The sequence below is a fragment of the Bos grunniens genome, chromosome 2, assembly GCF_055505025.1.
Source record: "Bos grunniens cultivar Pamir isolate PY7600 chromosome 2, Bosgru_T2T1.0, whole genome shotgun sequence".
NCBI classification, from domain to species: Eukaryota; Metazoa; Chordata; class Mammalia; order Artiodactyla; family Bovidae; genus Bos; species Bos grunniens.
This window is the reverse complement of record NC_141166.1, coordinates 84,520,001-84,539,017: the sequence shown is the minus strand read 5'-3', so window position 1 is coordinate 84,539,017 and position 19,017 is coordinate 84,520,001. Positions and strand designations below refer to the sequence as shown.

The 19,017-nt window shown below is 37.2% G+C and overlaps 1 protein-coding gene across 2 annotated transcripts in view; it reads left to right on the top strand.

Moving 5' to 3' along the window:
* Window positions 1–19,017, top strand: part of ZEB2 (zinc finger E-box binding homeobox 2) — a 130,848-nt gene that overhangs the window by 109,382 nt on the left and 2,449 nt on the right. For both annotated transcript variants that reach the window (XM_086351842.1, XM_086351832.1), the window contains exons 5-9: window positions 4,955–5,143; window positions 5,838–6,052; window positions 8,650–8,758; window positions 9,697–11,666; window positions 13,265–13,445. In XM_086351842.1, the coding sequence (XP_086207968.1) occupies window positions 4,955–5,143; window positions 5,838–6,052; window positions 8,650–8,758; window positions 9,697–11,666; window positions 13,265–13,445 (2,664 nt within the window). The remainder of the gene's footprint in view (window positions 1–4,954; window positions 5,144–5,837; window positions 6,053–8,649; window positions 8,759–9,696; window positions 11,667–13,264; window positions 13,446–19,017) is intronic.

The following is a 19,017-nucleotide window of genomic DNA, read 5'->3' as shown; positions in this document are numbered from 1 at the left end:
GAGTGAGCAACATATTTACAAGAAATTTGAGCTTTTTTGACTTAAAGGGACTTAGAAAGTTACCCTAACAATATTAAAACACATTTGGCTATGAGGAAACATTTTTAATTAATGAAGTTCTTTTTTTGGACAGAGGAAAGTTTACCAGACCTTAGGGAAGGCTGAGATATTTGCAAGACATCAGGGTAAATTTTAGGACTAAATGCAAAATCTCTGGAGAGGTATAGGAAGAAATTACTTGAGGTTTCTTTTGAATTTTTGCTATGGCTTGATCATAAATACCATGCAAATATCCTTTGTCAGTGTGTTTTGGCAGTTCTTCCAAGGAGATCGAGGAGTGAAGAGGATTATAGAAAAACAGAAAAGAAAATGAGGTTGATTTTAGACTAGAAAAATGCAGTGAGGAATTTTATAACTTTCTAGCAAATTTTCTACCTCATCCCTGATTCTGCTATACAGTATTACAAAATCTTTGTAAAAAACAAAAGTGCAGACTTCCAAATAGAATCAAAACATTTTCTTTCCCTACAGTTTTGAGAGTATCCAAAATTTAATTCCATCATTTATTCTAGAATGGTAACAATCAGGGTGTTTGGGAGTCTAGGAGACGGAAACACAGCATAGCCTAAGGTAGAAGAGGGAATTTTTTTGCTCACTGGGAGGATACAGGTGCCGACTGACCTCAGGAATAAGTGTGGCTAGAAAACTGCTGTCACAGCTTGTCATCTTGTCTCTGCTTTTCTTTAGGTATCTGCTTCATTTTCTCTCTTGATAAATTTTCTTATTTTACATGGGATTTATCAATTCTTTCATTCTACATCATATAGTTGTAGTCACTTGGAAAATATAAATCTGCCTTGGTGCTCTCTTTGGAAACAAGTCCTAAAATCATGGGAAAGGGATTGACTGAAACTCAGTGGGATTCTTGACTACCACTGGACCAATCAATGGTTTGACCTAGAGGATGGAGAGCTAAGATCACTTCACTTCAGGAGCAGATTAATCCACTGGATCTAGGGGAGCAGGATCATGCAACAATATGGCAGCTGCCTTGAGTACCATAAATCTTAGCAATAGGGACAGTGGGGAACCATCCCAAGCAAAGAATGCTGTGGTACTGAGTGGAGAAACCATATACTAGTAACCATATGTTACTAGCATCCATAGCAAGATTAGGGAAAATCACATTACATCCATGATGGTTATACCTAGTTCATAGAACACTAGACTCTAACCCACTTAAGTGACTCTAAATATTGAGATATATAACTAATAGCATATCTATACCACGTGAAGAAAAATCCTAATAGAGCAGATAGATTTAAATGATTGGCTTTCTTCACGAAACCCTTTTGAATACTCCCCTGAGTCCTATTAAATTCTTGCAAGTACTTATGATCACAACTACACAGTTTATCACATAATTGTTCTACAATTACTTGAATAGTAGGTCTAAGTTCCTACACCTAACTTTTTTTAGAAGACTTCTGCACCAAGACTAACATTAAGGACATTATTTATTCCAGATTCATTCCATAAATGATTCTTGAGTGTCTACTAATTTCTAGGCAATATATTTGATGCTCAGGCTACAAAGATGATCAAAGATGATCCTTAACAAGAGCACATGATTTGATATCTTTTGTCCCCAACACACTTGACATAGAAATCTAGTATGGCCAGATTTGATTTACCGAATGAATTGCCTCTCCAAATACCAGTAGTGTGTCTAGATGCAGTTTAGTTTGCCTATCCAGAAAAATCAGAATTTTCCTCCCCTTTAAGCCGAAAGGCTATTAATGCAAATCAAATTGAATTTGCATTTGATTACATTTCTGATGGAAACATTCATATGCAAATAAAAATTCATGCAAAGATAGCCAGATAATTCAAATACTTGCTGAAATATCAGGATAAAATTAGGATGATATTAAATGTATATCTATCCATGTTTACTAGGTTACAATAAGAATCTTCAAGTGGGACAATGTTCTTGAAAAATTAAATCGTTTCTTAAGCATTTGACAATGTTTAACTAGATCTGAATTTAGAAAATCACTACCCCCTTACTTTCTACTGCCATGGTGCTAATAAAGAAGTCAATCCCTGATCAGATCAGTTAAGTTGTTCAAAAAAGGTTCATTTTGGATCCACACATTTTGTCCCCTTTATCTTTTCTTGCACTTAAAAAACAAAAGGCCACTTTTGATAAATCTGAAGTTATTTGGATGATCTAAAACAATGAATAAATAGTTTGTGCAAGCTGGCATTTCCTTCATACCTCCCTAGTGACTTAACGGTGCAAGTTCAATGACACCATCACAGTCACCACCAAGTATTCTTTGGAAAACATCCATGGCAGCATGAATAGATCAGAGGGAAGGTGATCTTAATCAATGTCCATTCTACTTAGAAAAGATGTTAAGACTGAAGATACTAAGAGAAGATTTAAGCAAAATTTCAAGATACAAAATCTTAAATCTACTTTTACACTTTCCAAACCTCTATTTGAAGGAAATACAGGTCCTGGAATTAGACCATTGCTCTTGTTAAAATTAACAGAAGTTAGAGAGGCAAAAGAGAAACATTTGAGATCACAGTATTCAGATTGTTAGCACTTAGTTTAATAGTCTACAAATGTAATGCCCCAGGTTTCCTTTTGTTTGATCCGATGTATTCATTCATAGTTTCAAACCTTTTAAAATGCCTGTGCTTCCTGCGGTGCTGATATCACTTAACCATCTATCGATGTGAAAAGCCTAAACCTAAGGGGGTGGGGTCTTCACCGGTCCCTCGTTGGCACATCCAAGCTTTCCCCAAATCTAATGCAACCACTTCTTATAATCTCCCTCACCATTTTTTTTAACCTTTATCTTTTGCCCAATCAATGGTAAGAGACTCCTAGCTGGTTTCCCAGGGTCTACTTTCCTCTTCCTGCAGTCCGTATCATACTGTAACCAGGGTTGTCATTTGAAAATGCAGATAACCGATTATTTCACCCCACCATCTTTCCTGCTTGATATCTTTCAGTGGCTTCCTGCTTTTCTTAGAAGAAAATCCAGATCCTTAGCAGGACTAGCGCACACTGCAGGCTTTGGTCTCTACCTTCCTCTTTACACTTACATCAAGCTCCCTCTTTCTCTCCATACTCTAGCAAAGTCCTTTGAGATTCTGAAATGCCCCATGTTCTTTCCAGTCACCACTGTTCTACCCTGGCTTCTAAAGTTAGTTAACTTCATGCTTCATGATCAGTTAAGGCTTTCCTGATCGTCCAGACTCCATCAGGTCCCTGTCAAGCCCCCTGTTACTTCTGTAATACCACCGTGTAACTTTCTTTCATAACACTTATTTGAGTTTGTAATATTATATCTATTTTTGAGACAATTTTGCTTATCAAAACAAAACATGATGCCTATCACATACCAGGCATTCAGTAAATACTTATTGATTAATGGAAGGTTCCACTTTCTAGTCTTCTCATAAACATTCATAACAGTAAAAGCCAAAAATAAAAATTGACTGGCTTGCTTGAATATCACCTTGCCACAAATTGCCGGGGAGAATTAGGATGACAAATATCAATACTATAGTATCTTTTATGACAGAGAAGGTGAGATGAAGAATGTAGTGAGATCAAGGTTTACTGTCCTCAAAAACTATGAAAGTATGGTCCACCATGGATTGTACCAGCAAAGGATTATTCTTCACTTACTTCTGGTAGCCACAATGTGGCACCCACTTTCCCAACACTGACTTATGCATAAAAGTTTTTACTTAGGATATTTAAGCCACAACTTATTTTAAAAACATAGCTGCTGCTGCTGCTGCTGCTGCTGCTGCTGCTGCTAAGTCACTTCAGTCGTGTCTGACTCTGTGCGACCCCATAGACACCAGCCCACCAGGATCCCCCGTCCCTGGGATTCTCCAGGCAAGAACACTGGAGTGTGTTGCCATTTCCTTCTCCAATGCATGAAAGTGAAAGGTGGAAGTGAAGTTGCTCAGTCGTGTCCGACTCTCAGCGACCCCATGGACTGCAGCCCACCAGGCTCCTCCCTCCATGGGATTTTCCAGGCAAGAACACTGGAGTGGGGTGCCATTGCCTTCTCCAAAAACATAGCTAGTAGTTTCTAATATACAGTCTTGGGACACAAATTGCTAACATTGGTTTACACCTGTTATTCATGTCGTGGGAACAGAGTCATAAAAGTCATATCAAAATCACATTGCAGGATAGCCAATTTCTTAACTCGATCTGTTACTTTTTATTTCTATCAGTGTGAGCTTAATTTTATTTTCAGCAGCTTTAAAATATTGAGCTAAACATTGAAATTTTAAGAAAAGATAAACTCCAACATTCCTTGAATTTTTTTTAACAAAATCTCATTATTATCTCTCCAGGAATATCCATCCTTCTGCATCTCTCTTGAATTGTGTAGTCCTGGTAGTCTGTGATGTTCAGAGAGTGGAGGGTTAAAAGCTTACCTTTAACAACAGAATGAATATATAGTTAGGAATGTTAAGTTTAGTGGACTATAAAAAATTAAATACACCTTTCTTTAAAAAAAGAAAGTTTTATATAGATTATTAAAGTAGCTTTGAGCTCATATTATCTCCCATGTTTATGGATCTTAGAATATAGTTCTTTTTTTTCATTTTCCCTGAAAAGCATTTTAAAATTTCTTTCATTCTTTGCAAACCACACAGACTAGTCTTCCAGAAAGAGGAAAATAAAATATGCCTATTTAACTTAGAGCAAAGTATCCTCTTTTTTTTTACATATATTGTGAGAATAACCATTCGATCAATAAGTGGTCATCAGCAACACTCCCTACAAATAAACTAGGTATTTGTAGTCTTTTTTGCAAGTCCATGTGTCTTACGGTGATGCAGGCAGACGGAGGCTCCTGGGAAGAAGGCCCTGAAAAGACATTTCTTTTCCTTTTTACCATTTCAGTTAAGAATGCAAATTGCACATCAGACTTTGAGGAATACTTTGCCAAAAGAAAACTGGAGGAACGCGATGGTCATGCAGTCAGCATCGAAGAGTACCTTCAGCGCAGTGACACAGCCATCATTTACCCAGAAGCCCCCGAGGAGCTGTCTCGCCTTGGCACGCCAGAGGCCAATGGGCAGGAAGAAAATGGTGAGGCTGTAATTCATTTTTAGCCACGACGCTGACCTCTGCAGCTGTTACAATTACAAATGCACTACATGCCTGGGTGTTTACCTTAAAATTTGAAGAACAGCTGCAGAGGCATGGAATTTCATGAGCAAAGATTAGAACTGTAATTTTAGGGTATTGTGAAATTTTTTTGTCAGCAAATTTGTGTCATCTGTACATCCAATAAAGAACAAGAACAATTAGAGCCTATTTCTAAGAGATAAAAATATCTACATGGATTCCTATCTTTCCGAAATATTTCACTTTTGAGGGGAAAAAAAAAGTTTAGAGATTCTGACCCTCACCTTTTGTTCTTCTTTACGGGTACCCAAAAAGCTCCTTCACCCCATGAATCCCTGAGTCATCTGTGACTAAAGGTTTCCTACGAACTGTCAGTCACCTAAAGAGAATTTCCTCATTTATCAGCTGTTTAAATTTCCCCCCCAAATGCTCCAGTAATTAATTAATTTTCCAGCGCAGTGTGAGCTGATGCCGACAAGTCTGTCCTGGGTGTGCAAGGGGACTGGCGTGCACGGAGGCCGCGTGCGCCGATGGCACCCTCGTGGAGCAGATTGCAGTGATTCCTGTCATACCATCCCGGGCAGTCAGCCCATTAGCTGCCATTGATTTACTGACCTTTTGGCCTGCTTCTCTCCCTCTCGTCTCTCGGCTACAGACCTGCCACCTGGAACTCCAGATGCTTTTGCCCAACTGCTGACCTGCCCCTACTGCGACCGGGGCTACAAGCGCTTGACATCACTGAAGGAGCACATCAAGTACCGCCACGAGAAGAATGAAGAGAACTTTTCCTGCCCTCTGTGTAGCTACACGTTTGCCTACCGCACCCAGCTCGAGCGGCATATGGTGACGCACAAGCCAGGGACAGATCAGGTGGGGGGTTGGTTTTAAGTGATTTCTTTCTATAATAACCCCTTAGAGAAACGATATTGCTTTGATTGGCAATCATTATTAATTTTTCATGGCATTTTGAAGATGCAGATCTTTTAATGGTAATAGCTTTAATTGAGGTCTAAATGATTTTTTGATGGTCTCTTCTAATATGATTTAATAGTCTTATGTTCACGATCGAATGAGTGTGTTAATTTCTAATTTAGAAATTTTATTTGCACTTTAACTTGACTTTAGTTTCATTTTTATGTTCCACAAAAAAGTGAATGAAATTGTAGCATTTTAATTATACATTATTAAACATCTCAGCAATTTTAATTCCATTTTTCACCTAGTTTTACTTAGGTTTTTTTTTTTTTCATGTAAAATCTAAGTCATAGTAAAAGAAGTGTGTATTCTTTCCATTGGTCACTTAACATCTTCAATTAGGCTATTTTTTACAAGCTGCTACTAGTTTATGAAATCTAATTGAGTGTTTTAAGGAAAATCAAAAAGCACATAATACATGTGGATGCTTATATAAACTGTATTAATACTCAAATGTGTATATGTAATAAAAACGATCCTTTCTTGATATTCATATTTGTTGCTAAATATTAAAATTACTCTGCCTTTTGGATTACTTGTGTTCAAAATAAAGATTCTATCTTCAACAGTATAGCTTCTTAAATCCTTAAAATGATTGAATAGGTTTGATTCACAGTGTCCCTTAAATGTTTTAGCAAAACTGGTTTTTATGTCCTCTCGGGAGAGTTCACTGCAGATTGATATTATGAGGTGTTCGGATGGTAACAAAATTGATGTGTGTTAAGTCTCAATATCTGGCCCTACAGTTCTGGAATCACCCTATATAAACCTTGACACCATATCTGTTTTTAAAATTATTGAACAAGATATTCTCTAAAATTCTTATGGGCTTTATTTTCTTTGAATAAGGAAAATGAGAATAAGGAAACACAGTCAAGCAATGGCAATGATACTGGATTATGGAATTTCATTATTTTAAGAAAATAGCTCATGTAAATCATTTCATTTATATCTCATTGAACTTGTCACCTGCATGTTTTTCCAAGTTCAAGTTGTAAAAACCGCGCTTATATAGTTACACTTATGTAACAGTTTCTCTCCCCTTGCTTATATGAACAAAAACTCCAGGGAAAAAAAAAAGGTGCCTAGATATTTATCTAGCATAACTGCTTTAAATTTCACATGCAGAAGTGTGATTGTGCTGGCGCATTATGAATGGTAGCTTTGGTGTTGAAAAGTCCCCTCATTTGCTCATGGCATTTACAATTAGTAAATTAAAATGATTGTATCATATTAACAGTGGCACAACTAAAGTTTATAGTAGTCCTCTGAGGGCTGTGGGGGGAGACAAAGCAGCTGTTGCTGTTTGTTTATGCAACTCAGCAACATATGAGCGCTGGTCCCTCAATGGCGCTCGGCGGGCTGGGCTCCGCTTGATCTTTGAAGGTTGCTGCTGTTTGAACAAACCTCCCTGTGTCCCATGTAACACCATCTGTCTCACTAGGAATGTGGGAAGATTCAGCACACCCTAGCAGTTGTCATACCGTTTCTGTACTGTCTTTTTTGCAAAAGGCTTTTGTGTCATTGCTGCTTGAAAAAGGCTGGCCTCCTACCTTGAACATCCAGAGTGGATGACTGTATTTCTTTCTTTCTTTCTTTTTTTTTTCAGAATTCTAAGTCACAGTGCTTTTTTTCCCTTGTTCAAAAAGGTCAGCTGTGTTTGATTATATCTTTGCTGCTTTTAACTTGTCTTTTCAGCAAACTTTTTTTCTTTTTCGTCCCTACTCCCTAGCACACTACTCAAAAGGAAAATGACAGGTCGTTGAAGTCTTTCCTACTGGCCTGTGATAAAACTGCTCAAGCAGTTCTAGCCCAAGATGTTGTCTCTTACATTTGATAATGAATCAAATCTTACATGCAACATCTCAGGAAAAACAGGGTTTATATTTGCTACTAGCACTGTGAATGAGGTATTTAAACGTGCTTATCATGTAATAAAATATTTATAATTGAGGATTTTTTAATTTATGTGAGGTTTTTTTCTTTCTTCTTTAAAATTAGTATTGCTTCAGTATAAGATATGCTTTTACCTCAATACAGAAAAGAGAAAATGAGTTGTGTGTGTGGGGAGTTCTTCGGGGAGACTAGAATTTTGAGTATAATATTTATTTTTTTCCTTGACAAAATCATTGCGTTCCAACAGGGAATCTTCAGATTTTAGAATCTGCAGTAAACACAGAGAGCCACAAACATCTTTGCAATTATGCTTTCTCATCTCCAACGGCTCAAAGAAACATTTTGGAAAAGAGACTACAGAGATAATTCTAAAGCAAGTGTTGGATGCGCATGTGAAAGCACTTTTTTTTTTATTTGTTCCAATTTTATTGCCAACATTATCACTTTTATTGCAACTCTGAAAGACTGGGCAAATAAATAAACATGCACTCAAACCTTTTGGCCTGTCTGAAAATAGAAGCCTTTTAAAAATATTTGTAACGAATTTCCTTTGTTCCTCCTGCACAAAACTGATGTCAGTCTTTCTCCTTTTATAGCACCAAATGCTGACCCAAGGAGCAGGTAATCGCAAGTTCAAATGCACAGAGTGTGGCAAGGCCTTCAAATATAAACACCATCTGAAGGAACACCTGCGAATCCACAGTGGTGAGTGGCTGAGGCGCTGGTGCTTGTTTTTGCGTTCTGTTTCATTAGGAACGTTTCTAAAGATCGCATAAAATGTACACAACCCTGTTTGTAGTCTTTTAGAACTGCACATTCACGTCGTAAGCTTCGTGTGCCCGCTTGGCCTCATGAGCCTTACGGTACCGCCAGTAGCACTACTAATAAGAGGAGGAGTGCTTATACTTCTGGAAAACTGCACGTGTTTTGCCTTCTTGTGAAATCTAAAGGCTCCTTTTTGTCCTTTAAAATGTTTTTGACCTGAAGAAACTCAGCTGGCAAATTCTGAAGGATATTCATTTTTTGATACCTAAACTTGAAAGAAGAATGTGGAAGAATTTTGGATAAGAGCTTTTGTATGATAAGTGTTCCTTGATTCCTGATAGCTATATTATTTTTTTTTGAAAGCTGTATTTTTAGAACAACATCTTACCACTGAGATTTCTTCTTTATAACTATTTTGATAGCTCTGCCAAGCATTTTATTACCAAATTGGATGCTAGTCAAAGGACTAGTTGGATTGGTAGAATCAATGGAATCTTCACAGAGTTGATTAAAGCCATGGCTACACTTTCCTTTAAATACTGTGACATCTTTATTGTGCTATTGACCACACATTAATCTAACACTCTGTTTAAATAGGAGGCTGCCGATGGCAAGACAAGATTTTGGATCTTGGCTGAAAAAGGCACAGATAGCCCTCACCTTCCACTGCTAACATCTTGAATTATGTCCTCCCAGGGTAGATAAAGCCCAGAAACAGTTATAGCCACATAATTCTAATCTAAGCGCCTAGAATGTAGAGGTGCCCCATTGTGTTCCTTTCCTTTGATTGCACAGATTCTTGCCTGGGTAGACGATTGCAATTGTTGCCCCATCAAAAAGAAAAAAAAAAATAACATTAATTTTAATTGTCATTTTAGGTGAAAAACCGTACGAGTGCCCCAACTGCAAGAAACGTTTCTCCCATTCTGGTTCCTACAGTTCACACATCAGCAGCAAGAAATGTATTGGCTTAATCTCTGTAAATGGCCGAATGAGAAACAATATCAAGACAGGTTCTTCTCCTAATTCTGTTTCTTCTTCTCCTACTAATTCAGCCATTACCCAGTTAAGAAACAAATTGGAGAATGGAAAACCACTTAGTATGTCTGAACAGACAGGCTTACTTAAAATTAAAACAGAACCACTAGACTTCAATGACTATAAAGTTCTTATGGCCACACATGGGTTTAGTGGAACTAGTCCTTTTATGAATGGTGCACTTGGAGCCACCAGCCCTTTAGGAGTTCATCCGTCTGCTCAGAGTCCAATGCAGCACTTAGGTGTAGGGATGGAAGCCCCTTTACTTGGATTTCCCACGATGAATAGTAATTTAAGCGAGGTACAAAAGGTTCTACAGATTGTGGACAACACAGTTTCCAGACAAAAAATGGACTGCAAGGCTGAAGAAATTTCCAAGTTGAAAGGTTATCACATGAAGGATCCATGCTCTCAACCTGAGGAACAAGGAGTTACTTCTCCTAATATTCCACCCGTAGGTCTTCCAGTAGTGAGTCATAATGGTGCCACTAAAAGTATTATTGACTACACGTTAGAAAAAGTCAATGAAGCCAAAGCTTGCCTCCAGAGCTTGACTACTGACTCAAGGAGACAGATCAGTAATATAAAGAAAGAGAAGCTACGTACTTTAATAGATTTGGTCACCGATGACAAAATGATTGAGAACCACAACATATCCACTCCATTCTCCTGCCAGTTCTGTAAAGAAAGTTTTCCTGGCCCCATTCCTTTGCATCAGCATGAACGTTACCTTTGTAAGATGAATGAAGAGATCAAGGCAGTCCTGCAACCCCATGAAAACATAGTCCCCAACAAAGCTGGAGTTTTTGTTGATAATAAAGCCCTCCTCTTGTCATCTGTACTTTCTGAGAAAGGAATGACAAGCCCCATCAACCCATACAAGGACCACATGTCTGTACTTAAAGCATATTATGCTATGAACATGGAGCCCAACTCTGATGAACTGCTGAAAATTTCCATTGCTGTGGGCCTTCCTCAGGAATTTGTGAAGGAATGGTTTGAGCAACGAAAAGTCTACCAGTACTCAAATTCCAGGTCACCATCACTGGAAAGGAGCTCCAAGCCGTTAGCTCCCAACAGTAACCCTCCCACAAAAGACTCTTTATTACCCAGGTCTCCCGTAAAACCCATGGACTCCATAACGTCACCATCTATAGCAGAACTCCACAACAGTGTTACGAATTGTGACCCTCCTCTCAGGCTAACAAAACCTTCCCATTTTACCAATATTAAACCAGTTGAAAAATTGGACCACTCAAGGAGTAATACTCCTTCTCCCTTAAATCTTTCCTCCACATCTTCTAAAAACTCCCACAGTAGTTCTTACACTCCAAACAGCTTCTCATCTGAGGAGCTCCAGGCTGAGCCTTTGGACCTGTCATTACCAAAACAAATGAAAGAACCCAAAAGTATTATAGCCACAAAGAACAAAACGAAAGTTGGCAGCATAAATTTAGACCACAACAGTGTTTCTTCGTCATCTGAAAACTCAGATGAGCCTCTGAACTTGACTTTTATCAAGAAGGAGTTTTCAAATTCAAATAATCTGGACAGCAAAAGTGCTAACCCAGTGTTCGGCATGAACCCCTTTAGTGCCAAACCTCTCTACACAGCTCTTCCTCCACAAAGCGCGTTCCCCCCGGCCACTTTCATGCCACCAGTCCAGACGAGTATCCCTGGACTGCGACCATACCCAGGACTGGATCAGATGAGCTTCCTACCACACATGGCCTATACTTACCCAACTGGAGCAGCTACTTTTGCTGACATGCAGCAAAGGAGAAAGTACCAGCGGAAACCAGGATTTCAGGTAATGAGACTTTTTTTTAATCGGAAGAGAGGAGGTGAAAATTATATCACTTATGTGTATGTAGGAAAAAATCTTAGTGGAAAAAAAATCTAATGCTGTGTTCTCAGCAGAAATAGAACAGTGGGTTTGAAGTTGAAGTTAAAACTGAGTGGGCTAGACAAATAAATGGAAAAACAGTGGGACCCTTTGCTATCAAGCAATTGTGCCTTAAGAAAAGATAAAGAACTTAATATTTATCATTAAGGTTTATTTAGATCGATCCATCTGCTTTCAGAATTATATGCTGATATGAGTATTTGGGGGGTTTCCCTGATAGCTCAGATGGTAAAGAATCTGCCTGCAGTGCAGGAGACCTCAGTTCAATCCCTGGGTTGGGAAGATCCCCTGGAGAAGGGAAAGGCAACCCACCCCAGTATCCTGGGCTGGAGAATTCCATGGACTGTACAGATCATGGGGTCGCAAAGAGTCAGACATGACTGAGTGACTTTCACTTCACTTCATGAGTATTTTCTAGGACTTACATAGAAGCTAAATGTTAACATTTTTGACAGTCACATACTTTTAGAGATGCTCACAATTTGCAATAATACATATGTAAATTTGATGTGCACTTGGTTTCATAGAGAACACTTTATTTGGAAGAGTATTTTAAAAAATATTTTGTACATTCCACATGACTTCCTTTGTAGTTTTCAAGCTAGTGAATAATTTATGGTTTTTAAAATATAAAAGCAGGTATGTTTTAGCATCATGGAGTAAAATCCCTGTTTACAAAATAGGAGCATAAGTAGCAGTGCACCTCTGTAACAGCTGTTCCAGTATTCCAATTTACAGTACATCTGCCCTCTTTGTAAATGTATTTAAGCCTTTTTAATCTTCTCTAATATTAATTAGTGCAAACGTAGTCTAGGAAAAGTGAACTGTGGGCTAGCAAATGGAAATGTATGTTATCATGCAAGTTTGCACTCCTTTGGATCAAGACAAAATAAATATCAAGAAATTTAATAATTTACTGATCCACATTCATTATTGCTCAATGCTGAAGGCTGTTTTAACATAGATAGAACATTGATAAAAAGTGTTATTAATATTCCCTATTTCAAATTAGAAAATTAAATATAAAAATATAGCTCGAGGCCTTTAGTTGGTAGACATACATTTAAATAGATTGCATAATAATAACATTTTGTACCTAAATATAAAATTCAATTAAAATGGGGTTTCTGCAGCTACAGATCATTTCTAAAGTTAAGCACACTGGAAAATACACAAATTCTGATATTTAATTCTCACTCACAGATATTTGCTGATAGAAAAAAAATTAAGGAATATGAGGAAGTTTATGTTTCTCTCACCTTCAGAGTTGACCATTTTCTATCCTTGAAAAACAACAAGCTCTACCACCTAGGGCAGAGAAGGTTTATATTTTTGTTGAAATGTGAACCGTCATATATTGTTTATGGAAAATAACAGTTTCTAAGAACTAGATGGATTCGTAGAGAGCACTTCTGAGATTCTCCAAATGTCAGCCGATGCAAACTTGTTTGTTATAAACACAAAGAGAAGCGACTGTGTTGAACTATGTGATTATGTCACAGGGAGAATTGCTTGATGGAGCACAAGACTACATGTCAGGCCTAGATGACATGACAGACTCCGACTCCTGTCTGTCTCGAAAGAAGATCAAGAAGACAGAGAGTGGCATGTATGCATGTGATTTGTGTGACAAGACATTCCAGAAAAGCAGTTCCCTTCTGCGACATAAATACGAACACACAGGTATGAGTGACTTTGACTAGCTAGTTAGAGCTTCCCGGCATGCTGTACATTTCATAATATTTAATGAGTGCACTTGTGCAACATAAGATGTAGCATATGCTGATACCTTCAACAAGGAAGAAATAATGCTTTTGCCTAGCTCAGTAGGACTTTTTTGTTGCCTGTTTATTGGATCATTCATGTGTTTATGAGCCTGCTTGTCTTATATTTTTCAAGTTAGTCTGTACACCAAATTCACAAATCCTGTCAAAGATGTATTTAAATGGCCAGGGCAACGAAATGACATGACACAAGCCAGCTACAGAAAATATCTTCAAATTCTTAAGCTGTGATGAACCTATATGTGGAAAAATTGAACAATAAAAAATTCAGTCAATGCTGTATTTGTTTCATCATCGAAACATCAAGTAAGCCATGAGTGGCGGGGGGGCGGGGGTTGGTATTCAGTTTGGTTTTTACAAATTGGCCATATTTTGAATAAACTAAAAATGTTAGGACTGTGAAAGAAAAGACATAAGTGAATAATAGGCCAAATGAGCTACTGAAATTACTGATATTTGGAAGACTAAAATACAACTTTCTAAATGTAGACTATTTCTTTCCAATTCATGCATTCCTTTTCAGGAAGAATTAAACAGGGTTGACAAGATAGCTTGATTTTTCCCTATAAGTAGAGAGAGAATGGCTTAATTTTTCAAAAGAAAGCCAAGGGCCATAAGAAGAAGCAGTATTTGTTCCCCAAATCCAAGATCTGATCTATTATGTGCTGGACCCATACCTGTGTTCCCTCCCTCCTTCCCCCTCCCACCATTAACCAAAAAATAGCTCTGCTTCATCCCTGTTCTTAATCCATCTCCAGCTTTTCTCCACCAGAAATGTGGTATGCTGCACTGGGCCTAGGTGGGAAAAGAAAGAATGCAGGATTGCAACCAAAATACTGATGGCTGGAAATTATAGGAAGGTTCTCATTTTAAACCAAGATGTCTAGTATCAAACATTTTTAAAATATAGAGGAAAAAAATTAACCTAACATAAATGCTTTTGGGGGAAAGTGATGAAGATGCAAACAAGAACAACAAAGAAAAGGGAATGTGAATACTTCCTGTCACATTTTGACCGTCTACATCCATAGTATCCTTTTTAGCGATTGAAAATGATCCTTGGGAAGCATTTGTACTGTCACCTTGCCTTACTCCTCACTGGGCACGTGGCAGAGGCCGTACAAGTGACCACAGTCACCTGAGGCTGTGGAAAAGTTGGGTGAGTTTTGCAACATTAAACATTGAGGGTATTTGTGAAAAGAACAAAGTTGATAAATAACAGCGCTCTTATTTCAACCAACCCAGTTTTCTTTTTCTTCAATTGTCTGATACTAATTGCCATTATTTTGAAAGTTTTACTACTGATACTTTAAAAGCAACCTAATTTAAATAGCAAATCCCAATAGTTTTTATGCTTATGTGACCTAATTCAATGTTTGAAATGTCAGTTTTCTTACACTTGTCTTTTATGATACATATCAATAGATATTTTCTTTAGTACCAAGTCCTATTTATGTATTATAGATTAAATATATTTTTATACCTAAATTTACTTTAATATCTTAATCAACCTCAAATATATTTTGTATTTCGTTATTCAGCTACAGTAAGCACATCATTGAAGGCATCTTTCCCTCTCTGATTGGTTTTATTATATGAACATATGTAAACTCTATCATTTACTAGAGGGTGAGTGCAAAACTTTTATTTTAGTGAGGGCTGTTATACATATTGACATCCAGCCAATACCTTTATTTCTTACAAATTAGTCCATAAACTCCAAGGTGTATAGATAGTTGAGAGACACCAAAGTTGACAAACACAAATATGCATAATCAATTTGAAAAATATACTATACTAAAAAAATGTTCTGATCCTTTAAGATGTGAGAAAATCAGCTGCCTAGAAACATTGCCTAGCAACAAGATGCTAACCATCCAATGATTTCTCTAAACTTGTGATTAATTATTCTCCTGTTGGCTTCCCAGATTGTCAAGTTTCCACTGTGTAAACTTTTTTGGTCTCTTGACCAAACATCTCGTGACATTTTCTACTGTCAGTGTATTAGGTTCTATCAAAGTGAAGTTCTTCATGAATTTTCTATCACTATGATATATGTGGAAATTTAGCTTACTTTCCTTCCTAACTGGGCCCCACAAGCCTTTTATTTGTTTATATTAAGGACTAGTAATACTTTGAGAATGTGTTAAAAAGAAAATTATAAGGAGAACAATCTTTGGGTTGATTGATTCTAAGGTTGGGAAATGAGATTGAATGGTCATTTGATTATGTGTTGATTATGAATGTGTCATTGATAAACTGTATTTGTTATATCTGTCTACAATTTAACATATAAAATAGTTTAAGAAGGAAATTATGAGCTACTTATTTTCAAGATTCTGTGCTCTTTTACCTCAGCCTGTTTATTTCCTAAGCAGACACCAAAAATAATAATCTTTAATTCTCCTTACCAATGGCTCATTGCTTGCTTGCTTTTCCTGGGAATTGGGACTGGGACAGAGGAAGAAAACCCTACATAAATGTTGATTTCAATAGAATTAATTGTCACAAACAAGGAATGAGAAATAAAAAATCTGAAACTCTTGTTAAGCACTGTAAACAATTCACTTATTAAAAAAAAAAAAGAATTAACTTAAATTCCACTAAAATTTAAATCTGACATCTATTGAGTACTTTCTCTATTGAGAAAGGTAGGTGCTTTTAAACCTACTTTATTTAGAAAAGTAATAAAAAAATGTTCCTACTTTGGAGTGAAGGTAAAGTTTCAAATTACCCAGCCAATTTTGTTTTTCAGTTACATGATAATCTTCTTCATACCACAGACCTTTCATTTATGAATTTCAGTTATTCTGTCAGGTGAATCATGAACCTTGATATTAGAGGGAAAAAAAAAAACTTACCCTGTAAAAGTTTTTACTTACTCAATATCAGTTTGGATGTTTTTTTCTGAATTTTGTTCATGTGGAAACTTAATTCCAGGACATCTTGATTTGAATCAGGTAAACCAATCAAGCAATTTAAAAAGAGATAAATGGCCAAGTCAGTTCCTATTTAAACTGAATGTATTAAATGCTTACCAGTGAAATTTCTGGAGATTAGTAGAATATTTAGTGCAATTCTAAAGCTTCTGCTCTCAAATTCTGTCTTTGGCATGACATAATAGCTGAACATTTTTTCTTTTAGGTTGTTGGTTCATAATGTAGAATTAATGTATTTTAATATAAGCATGATATTTATGATCAAAAGGACTCCCTTAAAATCAACCGCCTGTAACTATCGAATATCTATGGGCTACGCCGGTGCCTCAGTGGTAAAGAATTCGCCTGCAATGCAGGAGACACAGGAGACGTGGGTTTGATCCCTGGGTCAGGAAGATCCCCTGGAGGAGGGAATGGCAGACCACTCCAGTATACTAGCTGGGAAAATCCCATGTACAGAGAAGGCTGGCAGGCTACCATCCACAGGGTCGCAAAGAATCAGACACAACCGAAGTGACTAAGAATGAGCACACATCAAATATCTATATCTTAAAGACTTCAGTTCAGTGGGCATCCCCGAGGCATATCTAACAGGCCTTGAACTTGTCCTTGAGAACGCTCATTAAGGACATTGCTCTGTGTTTTGTTCCTTTGGAAAAGAGACAGCCATATCAACTGTGATGTTTGTTCACAATTATTCACACAGCTGATCCATGTAGTGAACTAACCAATCAACATTCCTGGGCCCTTGAACTTCTGAGACATTAAGAGAGGTTGCAGAACAGTTCTGCCCACATGCATGTAGCAACTAAAGAACCAAGAAAGTTTTTAGTTTTATTCTGCAATTTCTCTTCTCTCCATTCAGATTCATTTCTTCCATGTACTTTGCTCCTGATACATGCATCTTGCTTACAACTTGGGAAATTACTGAACCTGTACTAATAAATACAAATAAAAATATCGAACATTCATTGAGTGCTTACTATGTGCAGTCCTTGAACTAAACACTTTACCTACATTGTCTCCTTCACTCTTGGTGCCCAGTCTACAAGTTAGGTCCCCAAATGATTTCCCTATTACCAACAAGGACCCTAATCCTCAGAGGGAGAGGTTAACATGCCTTAGGCTACACAGCAGGTCTTAAAAGATGGATTTGAACCTGGGCAGTCAAACTCTAGAATCCATCTTCCCTATCTAACTCTGCACCACCCTGGCTCTGTGAATGAATTACCACTGTCAGAATCATCTTATCCTAGCTCCTAATAGCATTTTTTTAAAGGTCCAAGTAAAATACACACAAGAGAGATCAAATTCATATATAGCAACTTGAGGTTTTCTGGGAGGCAAAACCTCTGTCTTTTTCCCAAATGCACTTCTGCTTCCTGTTAAATTACCTTCCCACCCGGTGGTCTTGTCAAATGAAAAAGCACACTCTCTTTCCAAACTCTTGGCACTCCATTGACATTCTCTTCTGTGTTATCTACTTTACCTCATTCAATACATCTTTTCCAAAAGTTAAGTTCTTGTGTGGTTTGAATTACACTTTTTTTCTTCAGACTACAAGCGGCCTTGAAACAGATTACTAGAATCTTCTTTATTTCCAATACTTTCTATTTTTTTTCCTCTTACAGGTAAATAACTTCTTCCTACTCTAATATTGTGGTTTACCACATTTTATCACTTAATTTATCCTGGATGTTACAATAAGATAAAGATCATTAATGAACTAACATAGAGCATCCAACAGCATTTTCTAAATAGTAGCATGCCCCAGAGGCATTCAATAACATTATTAAAGATATTTGATTACTAATTGAGATTATATATCACCATATACCTGAATACGTGAAGTGTGTAGAATGGATTCCTAATCTGAATGTCACTTAGCAAATGAAAATGGTATTGAATCTACTCATGCTGGTTTTCGATTTGCTGAAATGCGAATTTGTATTAGGAAATATAAGCACATAACTTCATGTATGTTATGATGATACATACTGCTCTTCATGACACATTTCTGACTTTAATTCTGGAGCATCAGTCTGATAAATTTTTTTTGTCAGTTCTATTTTGGAAATAAACTTTTAAGTATGGCAGCTATGGAAGGTGTTGAAGGCATTCCAATGCTATTTGTGGCCTGGAATCAACCAGATGTGTTTAGGCTTGGCACCAGTTTCAAGTTCCAAACACTGGTTAGACACTGCCTGGAATGCCAAAGGAAATACAGCATTCTCTAGCTGAAGAGTATTTTAACACTCAACAAGTGGCTGACATCTCATGGAAAACTTTAGAGGGAAAACACTGTTTGGGTTAGTTCAGCCTGCATGACATCTATCTTTCTGCTTTGTGTTTTCAAATGATTTCTTCTCTAATTTGTATTCTTAGAAGCATATGGCTGATAAGACATTCTTAACATCATCTTTCCTCTATTCCTGCTCCTGCCTGACTTGGCAGTTTGCTCCTGTTTGAGCTATAAAGCCCATTTCCAAAGCAGTCATTTATGCTGTAACAAGCAGAGGGTGTATATGGCAA